General features: G+C 46.7%; 1 protein-coding gene across 2 annotated transcripts; it reads right to left on the reverse strand.

The window, feature by feature from the left end:
• Positions 1 to 851: 851 nt before the first annotated feature.
• LOC143783168 (uncharacterized) lies at positions 852 to 2,728 on the reverse strand. Of its 2 annotated transcripts, XM_077271537.1 has the most exons (4): positions 2,646 to 2,728; positions 2,191 to 2,416; positions 1,801 to 1,960; positions 852 to 1,722 (listed from the first exon to the last, which is right to left on the reverse strand). In XM_077271537.1, exons 2-4 carry the CDS (start codon positions 2,222 to 2,224, stop codon positions 1,131 to 1,133), a joined length of 786 nt encoding a protein of 261 aa, XP_077127652.1. In that variant the 5' UTR covers positions 2,225 to 2,416; positions 2,646 to 2,728; the 3' UTR covers positions 852 to 1,130. The 2 variants fall into 2 exon arrangements, with proteins under 2 accessions (XP_077127652.1, XP_077127663.1); XM_077271548.1 differs by lacking the exon at positions 2,646 to 2,728 and having other exon boundaries at positions 2,191 to 2,481.
• Between the last annotated feature and the right edge of the window lie 15,481 nt (positions 2,729 to 18,209).

Here is an 18,209-nt window from a genome sequence, read left to right on the forward strand (position 1 = left end):
ATTTGCCAACTGGTTCGGGAAACTTGTGATGCCATTTGGAACAACTTGCAACCACTTGTGCTACCAACCCCAACATCAGAAATGTGGCTAGCGATTTCCCAACAGTTCGAGGATGTGGCTAATTTCCCCAATTGTATTGGTGCCGTGGACGGCAAGCACATACGGATTCAGAAACCAGCGCATAGTGGGTCCCTGTACTATAATTATAAAAAATACTTCTCGATAATCTTGATGGCTATTGCGGATGCAAGATACCGGTTTGTAGCTGTGGATATTGGTGCGTATGGCCGTACTAACGATTCAAGAGTCTTCAGAGACTCCAACATGGGGAGATGTTTGTATAGCAACAATTTTAACTTGCCCTCATCACGACCTCTACCGGGGACCGAAGACCCAAGTTTGCCCTTTGTTTTAGTTGGTGATGAGGCATTCCAACTTGGGCAAAATCTCCTCAAACCGTACTCAAGCCGCAGTCTGAACTCCACCAAGCGCATTTTTAATTATCGCTTGAGCCGGGCAAGACGTTATGTGGAGTGCGCCTTTGGGATTTTGACATTAAAATGGCGAATTCTACTAACGTGCATGCAACTGCAACCAGAAAATGTGGACCGTGTTGTGAAGGCATGCATCTGTCTGCATAATTTTGTGGCCAGACATGAACCCCAGGTGGTTGACCCCGATGAATGTGAGTCGAACCTCATGAGCATTGAATCTACTGCTGTTCGGTCTGCAGCACAAATAATGAGGATCCGTGACCAATTTGCACAGTACTTCATACATGAGGGGCATGTTCCATGGCAAGACAGACACGTGTAAAATTTATTTCAAGTCTGAAGCTGTGTCCTGATGTGTTTTTTGTTTTTTGGGTTTTTTTTATTTCCCATATGTCTTGTAAAATATGTCTTGTAAAATGTTACATTACTGTTATGTTGTGTTCACAGTCATACAAGAATCAGATTTTAAACAGTTTACTTAAGTTTCTGAATTTTTATGAAAGAACAGTTGTGAACTTGTTACATATGATATCCCATAGGGATGTAAAAAAACACACACGAAATTGGGTGGTAAAAAAACAATAAACCAAAGAACGTGAAACACAGTTTGCACCTGGCTGGGGACACTGAGCTGTACTACAGACTCTGGTATTGCGCGGGCGTATTGTCTGCCCAGGTGTATGATGGACTGCTACTTTGTCTCTGATGTTCCATGCTCGTTTCACACCGGGCTCTATATTGAGGGTTGTAGGCCGGCATGTCTATGCTTCTGGTTCTCGATGGAGCTGGCTCCTGGGGTCCCACAAATTCCTCAAGAAGGTCATTCAGTCTTTGCCGAAACAAAAGGTTTCTGTGTGCCGGGATATTTTGTGCTACGGGAACATAGGACAAAAAAAGTAGCTTCCACTCATTTGCAGAATATACAGACTCGCGAGATTGTAAGTCGGTAATTTCCCGCCTCAGGTCTTTCAGTTCACTCCGACACATGTCCTCAACCCGCTGAAGTCCATCGACAATAATGGCATCAGCTTCATCTTTTTGTGAAGCTCTCTTGCGTCCACGCACTGATTGCAACCGGGCACTCACACCTGAAGCCACAGTGCTTCTCTCCCCAGATCGTGGCTCGCTGATGACAGAGACGTCTTCAGTGCCCGTCTGCTGACTTGGTTCCAGTGGAGATGGCTCCAGTTCTTCTGCCTGTCTAGGCGCGGCGGTACTGCATATCGTGCTGGAACCAAAAAAATATATATATTTAGCTTTAATTTTTAAACAATTTTGTCTCGCACGCAGACTAATTTGTACTTACGAGCGCTGAGACACTGTTTTTTGAAGAAAGAGCAATTGCTCGTAATGCACATACGGGGTCACCCGTTTGGCACCTGATCCACTTGGTGGATTTTGACTATTCCGGTAGTCACGGACAAAGCGGTCCCTTATTGATTTCCAACGGGTATGGACCGCATCCGCTGTAATTTTTAAAAAAAAGGTAAAAAAAATATATATATATATATATTAGTAGACAGTTCTTATTTTGATAGTTTAAAAATTGTGTATAGTTAGTTAAGATAGTTGATATATAGCTAGTAGATAGATAGTTGATAGATAGTAATTATAGATGATAGAGATATAGTTTAGTGTATAGGTAGTTGATAGTTCAGAGATAGATAGTAGACAATTTAACATCACCAATATTTACCAATTTTTTTCTTTGAGGTTGACGACTTCTCCATGTATCGGGGATCGAAGTGAGAGATAATTTGATCCCACAACTTCCGGTTCTTTACTATGTCATGGTGGGAGCTGTCGCTTTGGTCCCATATTGAGGGGTTGGCTTCCACAAGGTTGATCAGTGTCTCATTGTGAATGGTCAACGGCTCTTCATCAACCACAATCCTTTTTTTTTTTTGGCTTGCTGACTTGGACTATGTAAACACAAAGCGTAATGTTGAAAGGTTCAATTATAGATAGATACAGAGATAGATAGATACAGAGATAGATAGATACATAGCTAGATACATAGATAGATAGATACATAGATAGATACAGCGAAAGATAGAGAGAGAGAGAGAGATAGTGGATAGATAGTTTATAGATATAGCAGATAGAAAGTGAATAGATAGATTGTAGATACATTTCTAGTTTTATATTTACCACTGGCAGTTGTGGAGACGACAGACGGCGAGGAACCTTCTTCCTCTTGTGTCCTCCGTGTGCCACAACCTATTGAGTATGTAAATGGAAAAAAAAATTACATTTCTTTGATCAATAAATTTATGTTTGCAAAACTTAAAAATGTCTGCTATGTACCTTTGTTGGTTTTGCCTGTTTTTTTGGGGGGGCCTAGCAGCCTCGGGCTCCGAAGACTCCTATTTGCAATAGAAACATGATTATACATATATATATAGCTTAATACACTGAATTTTCACACAAATTTTAGTGGTTTTTTAAAGTGCAAGCCTACCGACTGAGAAGAAAAAACCGCAGACACGCTGCTGCTGCTGCTGCTTCCCTCACTATCCGACATCTGCAACAAAGCAATACATTTTTAGTACACACACATCCGTCGTACAATACAGACTCCCATGATGTATACAGAGATATCTACTATATAATTGTCTAGGGAACTTTCGTCTTTCTGTCCTTCTGTCACGGTATTAATTCGCTGATTGGCCTCGGCAGCTGCCTGTCATGGCTGCCGCGGCCAATCAGCGACGCACACAGTCAGAAAAAAAAGGGCCGCCCCGCACTCACTGCCCGGCGCCCGCATACACCCCTCTGCTCACCGCTCACACAGGGTACTGTGACAAACGTCGCTGTGCAATATACTACGTGACTGGGTTCTGTATACTACGTCGCTGGGTGCTGTATACTACTTCACTGTGCAATACACTACGTGGCTCTGTGATGTATACTACGTCACTGGGCAATATACTACGTAGCTGGGCAATATACTACATGCTACATGGCTGGGCAATATACTACGTGGACATGCATATTCTAGAATACCCAATGCATTATCGGGCCACCATCTAGTATATATATATATATATATATATATATATATATATATATATATATACAAATGTACTTACATTTCCTGTGATCTTTTGCAAGACACTTTTTCTCTGGTGTGCAGCAGGCCTCAGGATGTGCGCTGGGGACAGTAATGGCCGAAATCCTGTTTCCTGTCACATGACCACATGGACATCCCTCAAACGCTATTAAAACGTATGGTTCTTTTTTGAAATTTATCAAGATTTGCGTCTGGCTGCGTTTGCAATAGACATCAATGGCAGAATTAACGCTTCCGTTAGTATTGCGTTAGCTTGGCCGGACCCAAAAACGCTGCAAGCCGCGTTCCAAGGTCCGTCAGAAAAAAACGTTATGTGACTAACGCATGCCAAATTTGGCATGCGTCACGAGGCGTCAGACAATGCAAGTCTATGGGCGCGTTAGTATGTGCGTTATATTGCGTTTTCACTACTTAAAAACGTGTCCGTTAGACAGACTCACCTAGCGCAATGTGAACCTAGCCTAAGCAGTTGTTTCTAAGTCAGACATTGTAGATAGCTAGTGTCCTGTGAGGCTGTGAAATCAACCTTCCAGCAGATTTTTTTTTTGTGCCATTAGTGAGGTCCACAGAGAGACAGCAGGACACATTTCGTAGAAGTTTTTGTTCACTGCTTCTACTGTGCTCCATGCACAAGCAGACAGCATGCAATATTTCACCTTATCATTTAGTGGCACTGAAATTCAGCTGTGTGCAGAGCTGGCGCAGAGTAAAAAATTTAGTTTTTTTTTATTGCTAATAGTGTGGTAGCAGCACAGTATCTGAGCAACATGACTGGGAAAAAGCGAGGTCGTGGTGGAAGGGGGATTAGGCTTGGTGTACGTAGGTGGTAATGTTGGTGAAAGCACTAGTGAACCAACAATGTAACGTCTGTAGCATAGCGCCTACTACGTGTCTTGGGGGACACTCGCTTGGCACGGGATTAACGCACTCGGGCACAGTTTTCTATCAAAAACACAGTCTCTTAGGTTTATTTCGCACCACATAAACCACATCCTCAGGAACTTAGTAACAACTTGAACAGTATCTGGACATATTCAACTTTACCACAGTTCGTCTCTGATCTCGGTCAGCATTACACACGGTTTTCAGACCGTTACCCATTGGGAACCTTCACGGGTTCCTGGACACCTCTTGGCCTCAGAGGTGCCCCATACACAATGTCTCTCTCTCTTCTAACCCCGGTTAGCATATCACACGGATCTCCATCCGTTACCTGTTGGTGCCACACAGGTTCTCGGATACCTCTCTTCACCAGAGGCATCCTTCAGACGTGCACACTCTATCTTTCCTTTTCTCTGACCCCGGTCAGTAAAACACGAATCTCCATTCGTTACCTGCCATTGCCGCACAGGTTTTCGGATACCTCTCTTCACTAGAGGCATCCTTCAGACATTCTTTCACTCTGACCCCGGTCAGTACAACACGGATCTCCATCCGTTCCACAGCCTGGTTTGTGCGAGGTCCAGAGGCCCTGCCATGTGCTCTCCAGGTAGCCGCCACAACACATGGGGCTCTCTCCAGGACCTTCCAGCACAGACCATTCAGATCCACACTCAAGCCCATGTGACCAAACCTCAGTCACATTATATGCTACTAACCACTCCCACAGGTGGGAGTGTGGATGTGTGGCTAGTTTGTCCCGCCCATCTCACACCACTAGCCTAGTAAATCTCCCTTACAACTACCCCATAGATATACACACTCTTGAGGGACTACAGGTCCCAGAACAACAACATTACATCAGACTTACCACGCAGACTCCCTCTGCGACACATATCAGCCATTCACAACACTGCCAGTCACTGTTTCACCACGATTATAATGATAAATATGCCTCCATGCATATCCCAAGGAGCACACACAGCGCCCCCTAGCTGCCACAGGGGTCACTACACCACATGTCCTATACAACCACAACTGACAACTTCTGCTACTGAAAGGGCTATTCCACTCAGTTTCTTCTACAAGACGTACAGCGGTGCGGCTGTTGATGAGGCCCAAAAAGAGCATGTGCTCGAGTGGATTGCAAGCACAGCTTCAAGTGGCCTCTCCTCCTCTTCCTTTATTTCAACATTACACAGAGTACAGTCCAATCTCTGTTATCCATGGTTGCGGGCTTGGACAAAGGAAACAAGTATCAGTGTTACATAGGCATCAACACAGCATGGGAGTGGACCTCAAGAAAGAGCCCGACATGAGTGACTTGTTGCTGCGCTATCTTCAACATTATCCCCTATAGTTATGATTAGACATACTGCTGACTACTGGGTTGCCACTCTGTTGTATTCATGTTATGAGACAAAATTTTGCCAGATGCTTCCAGCCCTGGAAAGGGACTCACAACTGCTGGAGTTGGAAACACGCTTTTACACAACATTAAGACAAGTTTTTTCCAAGATGGCAGTGAGGCACACAGTGTGCATTGCAGCTATAGACGTCCAACCTCCGGCACATCAATTCATTAATGCTAAAACATTAGCAGCAGCAGTAGTGTAAGTGGCAGAAGCAATTTCTACTAGTCTTTTGACACATTTGTTAGACCAGCTTATGCACCATCACAACCGAGTTCAAGTCTGACACATGGTGAATGACTGGAGAGGATGGTGCAGGAGTGCATATATAACTCAATATAAAATCCATCAGGGACCAAGAGCAGGCACAAAAGAAGCCCCACTAAAGATATTACAGACTGCAATTATACAAGTTGAATACAGCACACTAAAAACTGCAACATCGCCAAGTCTGTACAGTCTGCAATTGGGGTGCAAAAGTTCATGACTTGTTCATCTTGATGAAGGTTAAGTGGTTTACACTTTCAGGAGACAGCCGGCTGTGAGTCACCCAGCCAGGGAAGTGGGGTACTCGGTACCAGGTCCGGTCTGCAGGAGGGATGTCACGGTGGCTGCGACCCGGTCCGTGGCCCTGGGGCTCAACGTTAAATGGAACGGTCTTTAACCCCTTCCCGACATCTGACGGTATAGTACGTCACATGTCGGGACCCCCGCTTTGATGTGCGCTCCGGCGGTGAGCGCACATCAAAGCCGGGACATGTCAGCTGTTTTGAACAGCTGACATGTGCCCGCAATAGGCGCGAGCAGAATCGCGACAGCGGCATTTAACTACCGCATCCGGCCTTGCGGCCGGATATGAGCGCATCGCCGACCCCCGTCACATGATCGGGGGTCGGCAATGCTCCTCCATTGTAACCATAGAGGTCCTTGAGACCTCTATGGTTACTGATTGCCGGTGGCTGTGAGCGCCCCCCTGTGGTCGGCGCTCACAGCACACCTGCAAATCTGCTGTGTAGCAGTGATCTTATGATCACTGCTGCATAGCAGAGCCGATCGGGCTGTGCCTGCTTCTAGCCTCCCATGGAGGCTATAGAAGCATGGCAAAAGTAAAAAAAAAAAGTTTTTAAAAATGTGAAAAAAATAAAAAAAATATAAAAGTTTAAATCACCCCGCTTTCGCCCCAATCAAAATAAATCAATAAAAAAAAAACCCAACCTACACATATTTGGTATCGCCGCGTTCAGAATCGCCCGATCTATCAATAAAAAAAAAGCATTAACCTGATCGCTAAATGGCGTAATGAGAAAAAAATTCGAAACGCCAGTTTTACGTTTTTTTGGTCGCCACGACATTGCATTAAAATGCAATAACGGGCGATCAAAAGAACGTATCTGCACCAAAATGCTATCATTAAAAACGCCAGCTCGGCACGCAAAAAATAAGCCCTCACCTGACCCCAGATCACGAAAAATGGAGACGCTACGAGTATCGGAAAATGGCGCAATTTTGTTTTGTTTTGTTTTTTGCAAAGTTTGGAATTTTTTTTCACCACTTAGGTGAAAAATAACCTAGTCATGTTAGGTGTCTATGAACTCGTAGTGACCTGGAGAATCATAATGGCAGGTCAGTTTTAGCATTTAGTGAACCTAGCAAAATAGGCAAGCAAAAAACAAGTGTGGGATTGCACTTTTTTTGCAATTTCACTGCACTTGGAATTTTTTTCCCGTTTTCTAGTACACGACATGCTAAAACCAATGATGTCGTTCAAAAGTACAACTCATCCCGCAAAAAATAAGCCCTCACATGGCCAAATTGACGGAAAAATAAAAAAGTTATGGCTCTGGGAAGGAGGGGAGCGAAAAATGAAAACGGAAAAACGGAAAAAGCTCCGGGGGTGAAGGGGTTAAAGGGAAAAATGTTCAAAGTCTGTCTTGATGCCACCTGTGGTGTTCGGTCAGTAGTGGGACCGACGCTGCATTGAAGGGGTCCCCTGGGGGATGTTGCGGCAGCACGAGCGTTACACTTCCCACAGGTGAAGCGGGGTCCCCAGGGGTCCTATGGTGTAAGGAGTGGATAGCATGTGCCGGTGAATAAATAGAGGAGACAAGTTGTAAGTCTTTACCTGGTTTACTGCAGAAGGTAGGCCACAGTCCAGGGCACCAGGCACGGATGATGGTGGCCCGGCCGGCCCAGAGGCAATGGAGGGTTCCCTTTGCCAGTAGAGGTCCATGAGCCTTTCCAACTAGCGCCTGCTGTATATGAGATCCCTGCTGCCTGAAGCTTCCTGCAGAGTCCTCTATTCCCCCTGTCCTGAGACAGGTACCTGCATGACGGGCAGCTTGAGCCTTTTTACAGGGACTCTACCATGCCCCAGGCTCCTCAGGTGCTGCTGCATCTCAGGTGTAGTGTGGGCTAATCACATAAAGTTCTTAGTCCCCCGGTTCTGCCAAGTGTCATACAGTTCCACTAAGGCCTCAGGCTCCCGGTTCCCGGCTACTGTGCTCTGGCTCTAAGGGTGTCCTTCTGCTGTTCCCCTCTGAGCCCTGTTACTCTCCTTTGCTCCTTCCATTCCGACTACTCCACATCCAACCCTCCTGGTTGTTTCTCCTTTCCCAGAGGCTGCAGCTCCTTCGTGGCTGCCAGACCTCTCTGTCTGCTCTCTGTTCCAGACTTCCTTCTACTTCAGTGTCTCTCCCAGACTAAACTAGCTCCTCCTCCAGATCAGGATACATATAGCTTAGGGAAGCTCCCCTGAATCCGGGTCCTGAGCTCCCCCTCCTGGCCTGGATTCAGTATATGTTGCATGTGTGTGCCTTACCTGGTGAAAAGAACTCCATTGCCTCTGAGCATGACATTACCTTCCCCAAAGGAAAAGCAACATCACTGCAGCAACCGGTCACCTGGGGTGCTGCAGCTGCACTAATCCATCAGGATACCACCAGCAGTGCTGAAGACACCACACTCTGAGAGAGCGCTGGCTGCCGAGCATGATAAAACCTCCAAGGCTTGTGAGACAAGCTCAGGCCACTCATCCATTTTGGAAGACCAAAATGTGAAAGTTTCCAAACCCTCCCTGATGGAATTGAAATTCACTTCAAGATACTCCTGCACCTTCCTTGACATTGGTATTGTCGATAACCCGGTAGGGCTTTTCATATCTAAAATCCCCTTTTTTCCAACGAACCCCATTCCCGTACCCAGAGCTTCCCTCCACCCAAATAACGACAGGATTCTAAACTTGGATGCCTTTATTGTAAAACATACAAACACATAACAGTAAAGTAACCTGGGAAGGGTCCTTGAAGCTCAAAATCTGGTGTTCTGCTTATGGGGGGTTCTGCTGTTCTGGCATGTCAAGGGGTCTGCCAATGTGACATGGCATCCTCAAAGCAATCCAGCAAGATCTGAACTCCAATATGGTGCTTCCATTCTGAGCTTTGCACTGTGTCTCAAAAGTAGTTTTCAGCCACATGTGGGATATTTGCGTACTCACAAGAAATTGCCTAATACATTGTACTGTTTGCTTTCTCTTATTACCCCTTTTTAAAATTAAAAACTTGGGGCCAAAGCAGCATTTCAGTAGAAAATGGCAATTTTTCATTTATTCAACCCGTTATCCAATTCTTTGACTCACCTGAGGGTTAAAAATGCTCACTACATCCCTAGATAAATTGCGCAAGAGGTGTAGTTTTCCAAATGAGGTCACTTGAGGGGATTTTTGCTGTTTTGGCATGTCAGGGGCTCTTCAAATGGGACATGGCAATTGCAATCTATTCCACTTAAAATGGCATACCACAATTCAAATAGCACTTAGTTTTGAGCCTTGCCATGTGCACAAACAGTAGCTTTGAACCACATATGGGGTATCATTGTACTCAGGAGAAGTTTCAAAACAAAATTTTGGGGTCCATTTTTCCATGTTACACTTGTAAAAAAGGAAACATTTGCGGCTAAAGCAACATTTTTCTGGGGAAAATGTATTTTTTCATTTTCACAGCTCAATGTTATAACATTTTGTGAAGCACCTGTGGGTTCAATGTGCTCACCACACCTCTACATGAATTACTTGAGGGGTGTAGTTTCCAAAATTGGGTCACTTGTTGGGGGTTCCACTTTTTAGGCACATCATTCCAACTAATTTTGTGCTCCAAAAGTTAAATAGTGCTCCTTACTTTCCAAGCCCTGCCGTATGCCCAAACAGTAGTTTTCCACCAAATATTGGGTATTAGTGTACTTGGGAGAAATTACACAACAAATTTTGAGTCAATTTTCTCCTGTTACACTTGTAAAAATAAAAATGAGGGGCTACAGCAACATTTTTCTGGGAAAAATTACAATTTTCATTTTTTCTTTCCACATTGCTTTAATACTGCAAAGCACCTAAAGGGTTAATACATTTTTTTAATGTGGTTTTGAGCACTTTTAGGGGTGTTTAGTTTTTTAAAATAGTGTCACTTTTGGGCATTTTCTGACACAGTGAAAGTCACTTCAAATGTGATGTGGTTCCTAAAAAGATAAATAGTTTTGTAAATTTTGTTGGGATAATAAAAAACTGCTGATAAAATTTCAACTTCTAACTTCCTAACAAAAAAAAATGTTTAAAAAATGATGCTGATATAAAGTAGACATGTGGGAAATGTTAATTATTAACTAATTTTAGTGATATGTCTATCTGTTTTAATAGCATAAAAATGTAAAGTTCAAAAGATATGAAGTACAATGTGTCACAAAAGAAAAAAATCTATCTCGGAATCACTGTGATATGTTGAAGCATTCCAGAGTTATTGCCACATAACATGACAAGGGTCAGGATTGAAACATTTGGCTTGCTCAGTAAGGTAAAAAAAAAAAGGCTTGGGGGTGATGGAGTTAAAAAGGACATTGGTTACCATAGATTACAATCTGTTTTCCTACAATCAATTTTTGTTTGTATCAAGTAATTCAAAAGGGTATCACCAGGGGAGTACATAGAAATCACGGGACCCCATAGCAGAAGTTCTGATCCCCCCCCCGCCAAAAAAAAAAAAAAATTGCCCGGGATCACAGAAGAGCAAATCTCATAACTTTCCAGCCTTTACAAAGCAAAGTATAGTCTCCTCCTGCTGAAGTCCTAGATTCATCCTTCATAAAGTATGATGCCAACAAAATCCCCCCCCCCAAACTCAGTATGCCCCCATGATGAATTCCTCCACATTAGCCTTGTCATGTGTAAGCAGAAGAACCGGGCTGGGAGTACCTTTCTTGCACCAGGCCCAGAACTGTCCAGGCTGTCTCCCCTGTTGTCTGGGGGAAAGCTTAAAGAACCGGACCAACCTTTGCACTTCGCAGCAGGGGCGTGTTTGAGGATAAAAAGAGAGACCATGTGCAAAAGCGGGGAGACTCGGTGGGAACAGACAGCGCACAGCAGGGGGAGGTGAGTGCTCCATCCTACGAGCACCGTAGCAGCGCAGGCCGGCACCTGGGTATCCCCGCTGTCACCCGCAAAGACTGTGAGCAGAGACGTGCCGTGAGCCCGTTGGCTCCCACAAAGCAAAATGCCTGACCCCTGGGCACTTGACTGCTGCGCACGTACCGCCTTAGAAAAACTGGGTGTGTGACCGTGAACTGTACCCTGACCTCTCGGTGCATAATTGTCGGGCCACGTTGGGCCCCAAGAGTGCTGTGGTCAGTGCGTTACCCCTCACCACAGCTACCTCTGGACAAAAGATCCCACAGAGGGCTTCAGAGAATAATCATTGCCGCCAGGACCCAGCTCGACGTTGTCTTCAGGACTACACCAGATCAACTCCGTGCTGACCATTGTTGGCAACATCGCTTGTTTCGTGAACTCTACAATTTGGAAGGCATCTCAACAGGTAAGTTGCACCTTAAGAACTTTTACTGCTATTGTAAACCTGCATTATACCCTCTATTTCATATTACCCGCATTACCCCTGTTAAAGTAAATACGTTAATCCCTGCTCTGTCTCTTGTCCGTCACTGCATCCTGCAACCTGCTCACACATGCACAGTATAAAAACTGTACTGTACCCCACCTCAACTCCCAAGGCAAAGTATGGTGACCAACACAATATGATCCCCCCACAAAGCCCTCCATGCAGTATAATGAGCCTACATACAGTATAATGGACCCATACCTCTCCACACTGTATAATGGACCACTCTAGCCCTCCAAATAGTATAATGGCCTCCGCACAGTATGATGGACCCCACATAAACCTTCGCACAGTATAATGGCCCCCCACATAGCCCTCCAAATATTATAATGGCCCCACATAACCTTCCACATACAGCTCTGGCAAAAATTAAAAGACCACTGCAAAAAGTTAAGTTTTTGGTTTTTCCTTTCGGTGCAAAGATGAACAGATTTTTGGCAGTTCCAACTCTTGAACAGACGACGTAAAGTTGACCGTGAGAAAAGCATGGAGATTGCAAATCGATCCCTACTACTTTCGAGGACTGTCCCTGAGCCTTGATAATGGACACTGCAAATACCAGTCAAAGTGGAAACTAGAGGCGTTTAAAATCAAAAGGCAAATTAGATGGAATGAGTGGAATTCTTGGAATGAAAATGTCCTTTCCTTTGTCACATCCTGTTGCTGAGCTGTGTATCTAATCCTATCCTGTGGGATACCGTCTGCTGAGCAGTATATCTAATCCTATCCTGTGTTACTGACTGCTGAGCCGTGTATCTAATTCTATCCTGTGTGATACTGGGCTGTGTATCTAATCCTATCCTGTGTGATACCGGGCTTCCCCTGCAGCCTGTGTCGGCACGGTAATAAATTGTTATTTCCAGCTTTACAGAAGGATGATAACACCATAGAAATGATAAGAATAATAGGCCTCAGTTACCACAACTGTCTACAAGGAAAACTGTTGCTCATAGGAACAGATCTGGTGAACTGAAAGATGCTTAGTGATTGGTTGGGGCTAAGTGGAGTGGGCGTGGCTGATACACACACACATACACACTTATTTTTATATATCTATAATATAACGGTGGGAGCGTCACTCTGTCCGAAGCCTTTATAGAAGGCACAGCCGCCCGCACTCAGCACCGCCACGCACAGCCGCCCACACTCAGCACCGCCACGCACAGCCGCCCGCACTCAGCACCGCCACGCACAGCCACCCGCACTCAGCACAGCCACGCACAGCCGCCCGCACTCAGCACAGCCGCCCGCACTCAGCACAGCCACGCACAGCCGCCCGCACTCAGCACAGCCGCCCGCACTCAGCACCGCCACGCACAGCCGCCCGCACTCAGCACCGCCACGCACAGCCGCCCGCACTCAGCACCGCCACGCACAGCCGCCCACACTCAGCACAGCCGCCCGCACTCAGCACAGCCACGCACAGCCGCCCGCACTCAGCACATGACAGAATGGAGGCACAGGATGGGAGCAGCACATGACAGAATGGGGGCGCACATGACAGGATGGGGGTGCAGGATGGGAGCAGCACATGACAGGATGGGGGCGCAGGATGGGAGCACATGACAGGATGGGGACGCAGGATGGAGCAGCACATGATAGGATGGGGATGCAGGATGGAGTAGCACATGACAGGATGGGGCGCAGGATGGAGCAGCACATGACAGGATGGGAGAGCAAGATGGGAGCAGCACATAATAGTAATAATAATAATAATAATTTTATTTATATAGCGCCAACATATTCCGCAGCGCTTTACAAATTATAGAGGGGAATTGTACAGACAATAGACATTACAGCATAACAGAAATCACAGTTCAAAATAGACACCAGGAGGAATGAGGGCCCTGCTCGCAAGCACTCAGCACAGCCGCCCGCACTCAGCACAGCCACGCACAGCCGCCCGCACTCAGCACAGCCGACCGCACTCAGCACAGCCATGCACAGCCGCCCGCACTCAGCACAGCCGCCCCCGCACTCAGCACAGCGACGCACAGCCGCCCGCACTCAGCACAGCCGACCGCACTCAGCACAGCCACGCACAGCCGCCCGCACTCAGCACAGCCACGCACAGCCGCCCACACTCAGCACAGCCGCCCGCACTCAGCACAGCCGCCCACACTCAGCACAGCCACGCACAGCCGCCCGCACTCAGCACAGCCGCCCGCACTCAGCACAGCCACGCAGAGCCGCCTGCACTCAGCACAGCCGCCCGCACTCAGCACAGCCACACACAGCCGTCCGCACTCAGCACAGCCATGCACAGTCGCCCGCACTCAGCACAGCCGTGCACACCCGCCCGCACTCAGCACAGCCGCGCACAGCCGCCCGCACTCAGCACAGCCGCCCGCACTCAGCACCGCCGCGCACAGCCGCACGCACTCAGCACAGCCACGCACAGCTGCCCGCACTCAGCACAGCCACGCACAGCCGCCCGCACTCAGCACAGCCACGCACAGCCGCCCGCACTCAGCACAGCCGCCCGCACTCAGCACCGCCACGCACAGCCGCCCGCACTCAGCACCGCCACGCACAGCCACAAGCACTCAGTACCGCCACGCACAGCCGCCCGCACTCAGCACAGCCATGCACAGCCGCCCGCACTCAGCACCGCCACACATAGCCGCCCGCACTCCGCACAGCCACGCACAGCCGCCCGCACTCAGCACAGCCGCCCGCACTCAGCACAGCCACGCACAGCCGCCCGCACTCAGCACAGCCACCCGCACTCAGCACAGTCACGCACAGCCGCCCACACTCAGCAAGTCACGCACAGCTGCCCGCACTCAGCACAGCTGCCCGCACTCAGCACAGCCGCCCACACTCAGCACAGCCGCCTGCACTCAGCACAGCCGCACTCGGGCAGAGAGAAAGATGGGAGCAACATATGGCAGAATGGAAACAGGAACAGGCAAAATGGGTGCAGCACATTACAACAGAATGGGGGCGCTGGATGGGAACAGCACATGACTGAATGATTGCGCATGATGGGAGCAGCACATGACAGAATGGGGGTGCAGGATGGGAGCAGCACATGACAGAATGGGGGCGCACACATGACAGGATGGGGGTGCAGGATGGGAGCAGCACAGGACAGGATGGGGCGCAGGATGGAAGCACATGACAGGATGGGGACGCAGGATGGAGCAGCACATGATAGGATGGGGATGCAGGATGGAGTAGAACATGACAGGATGGGGGCGCAGGATGGAGCAGCACATGACAGGATGGGAGAGCAAGATGGGAGCAGCACATAATAATAATAATAATAATAATAATTTTATTTATTCAGCGCCAACATATTCCGCAGCACTTTACAAATTATAGAGGGGAATTGTACAGACAATAGACATTACAGCATAACAGAAATCACAGTTCAAAATAGACACCAGGAGGAATGAGGGCCCTGCTCGCAAGCTTACAAACTATGAGGAAAAGGGAGACACGAGAGGTGGATGGTAACAATTGCCAGGATACCAGGATGGAGACCATATACCAATATAAATGCTCGCCACCCGGGCGTAGAACGGGTTCAATAGCTAGTCTATATATATAGAGATATATAGTTTTTTTAATAAAATGTAAATTGCTCTTTTATCCTATAAACTTCTGACAACATGTCTCCGAATTTCCAAGCAATAGATTTTGTATTTTTTTCCTGAAAATGAGAAATGGTCAAAATTAACCCCCCCCCCCCCCCCCCCCCCAGTGCTTTCAGACCTTAAATAATGCAAAGAAAACAAGTTCATAATCATTTAGAAACAACAATACTAATGTTTTAACTCAGGAAGAGTTCACAAAGCAATATTTTGTGGAATAACCATGATTTTTAAATACAGCTTTCATGCGTCTTGGCATGTTTTCCACCAGTCTTTCACACTGCTTCTGGCTCAAAAATTTAAGCAATTCTTTGTTCGATGGCTTGTGACTATCCATCATCCTCTTGATTACATTCCAAAGGTTTTAAATGGGGTTCAGGTCTGGAGATTGGGCCGCCCATTACAGGGTTTTGATGTGGTGGTCTCTTAGTTTTTTTCCAGAGCTGTAGTATAATGTGCCCCCCATAACCATCCATACAATATAATGCACCCCCATGGTTCTCTGTACAATATAATGCACTCACCATGGTCCTCAGTACAATATAATGTACTTGTCATAGTCCTCCACTTGCTATGGTCCTCCATACAATATAATGCACCCCCATTGTCCTCCGTACAATATAATGCACCCCCATGGTCCTCCGTACAATATAATTCGCCCCCATGGTCTTCCATACAATATAATGCACTCACCATGGTCTTCCATACAATAAAATATACAATAAAATGCACCCCCATTGTCCTCCATACAATATAATGCACCTCCTATGGTCCTCCATACTCTATTATGGCCACCAGTCACCAATTAAAAAAAATAAATAAAATGCTCACCCCTCCTTGTTCCAACTGATGCTCAAAGGATCTCCTGAGCGTGTGGTATGAAACACCACACGTCAGAACAGTGGGCGAGCTGTAATGACATAATTGCGCCCACTGCTCTGACACATCTGACACCAAGGAAGAATGATGGGGGAAGAAGTGTCTGCTGACACAAACTCTTCAGTCATCATTGAACGTGCTGACTGCAGGAGCCCCCCTCCAGCCATCAGTGTGAGCAATGATGATGGAGGACGTAGCGTCAGCAGACACTTCCACCCCTATTATCATGTGCAGGCGGGCAGTGTGGGCGCTGACAGGCAAAGTGGGAGCCCGGTGTGGGCACTGAGAATCGAGGCCCCCCCGGCTCATGGGCCCTATAGTAGTGGCATGGCCTGCCACCATTTGTGGTACACCACAGGGGATCACTACAGTATGAGTCGACCTCAGAGTGTCATACATATCTTTATAAGCAACAAGAGGCTTTTCAGGATTGAGATTCAATGCAAATAAATTTGGCACAAATCAAAGCTTTGAGCAAAAAAAATTGATGTAGCTGCCAAACTCAAATTTCTACTATGCATTAGTGATGGACGAGCACTAAAAAGCTTGGCTGCTCGTTGCTCGAGTCGAGCAAATTGGAATGATCGGGTGCGCAACCCGAGCCACGAGCCCAATGTAAGTCTATGTGAAACTCGAGCATTTTTCCGGCGGGCTCCCCCCCAACGGTCTGCTAAGGGACTACAAATTGTGGAAATTGATGAGAACAGTGCTGAAATGACATAACAGCATGGGGAAGACCCCTGGAAGCATTTCTGACTCCCAGGTCACTGCTATAAACAATGTTGTCAGAGTCTTACTCCACTTTTACAGACTCACAATAAAACATACAAAAACTAAACCAAAATTGATTTTGCTGGGAAATAAGTTAAGGTACATCCTTTCCAAGGTAAAGACTTGTATATAAGGCAAAATAAATAAACAAAAACAAAAATGCTCCTCCACACCTTGGGCTATGTTCACATGTAGCGTTTTTGAACGTTTTCATTGTTTTCAACGAAGACAAATGCATTCCCTGGAAAATGTCATTTTAACATTTTACAACCTTATCTGACCATGTGGTGTGTGACACATCATCAGACACATCCCGTTTCATTTATGAAGGATGGACTCTGAAATTCACAAAGCCTATTTTTATAGAGCCAACAGCCTATACTATTCCGAAACGGCCAGCAGTCGGCCCTCACTATTCTTAGAGAGCCATCAGCCGGCTATGCTTTTTTGTTCCCATTATTAAACAGTGGGTCTCCTATACTGTTATTGCGTATGCAGTGAGTGGCAGTGCTGCCACAAATTTGGACGCACCCCAATAGCCCTTTGACAAGACATACAGGAGGGCCTCATGAAAAAATGTTCCCATTATTAGGAAGAGGGTATACCATAGTGTTTGCCTATGCAGTGAATGCAAGGACTGCCAAAAATTTGGAGGCACACCAATACCCCTTTGGCGAGATGTACAAGAGGGCCTCCTGAAAACAATGTTCCCGTTATTAGGAAGTGGGTCTCCCATACTGTTTGCCTATGCAGTAAATGCAAGAGCTGCCAAAAATTTGGACGCACCATAATACCCCTTTGAAGAGACATACAGGAGGGTCTCCTGAAAACAATGCTCGCATTATTAGGAAGTGAGTCTCCCATACTGTTTTCCTATGCAGTGAATGCAAGAACTGCCCAAAATTTAGACGCACCTCAATGCAGTGATTGCAAGGGCTGACAAAAAATTGGAGGCACTCCAGTGCCCCTTTGAAGATACATAGAGGAGGGCCTCATGAAAAAATGTTCCCGTTATTAGGAAGTGGGTCACCCATAGTGTTTGCCTATGCAGTGAATGCAAGGGCTTACAAAAATTTGGAGGCACTCCAATGCCCCTTGGAAGAGATGTGGAGGAGGGCCTCATAAAAAAATGTTCCGCTCCTTTCTAATGGGGTCTCCTATACTTG

Source organism: Ranitomeya variabilis, chromosome 1 (genome assembly GCF_051348905.1).
Source record: "Ranitomeya variabilis isolate aRanVar5 chromosome 1, aRanVar5.hap1, whole genome shotgun sequence".
Taxonomy (NCBI): domain Eukaryota; kingdom Metazoa; phylum Chordata; class Amphibia; order Anura; family Dendrobatidae; genus Ranitomeya; species Ranitomeya variabilis.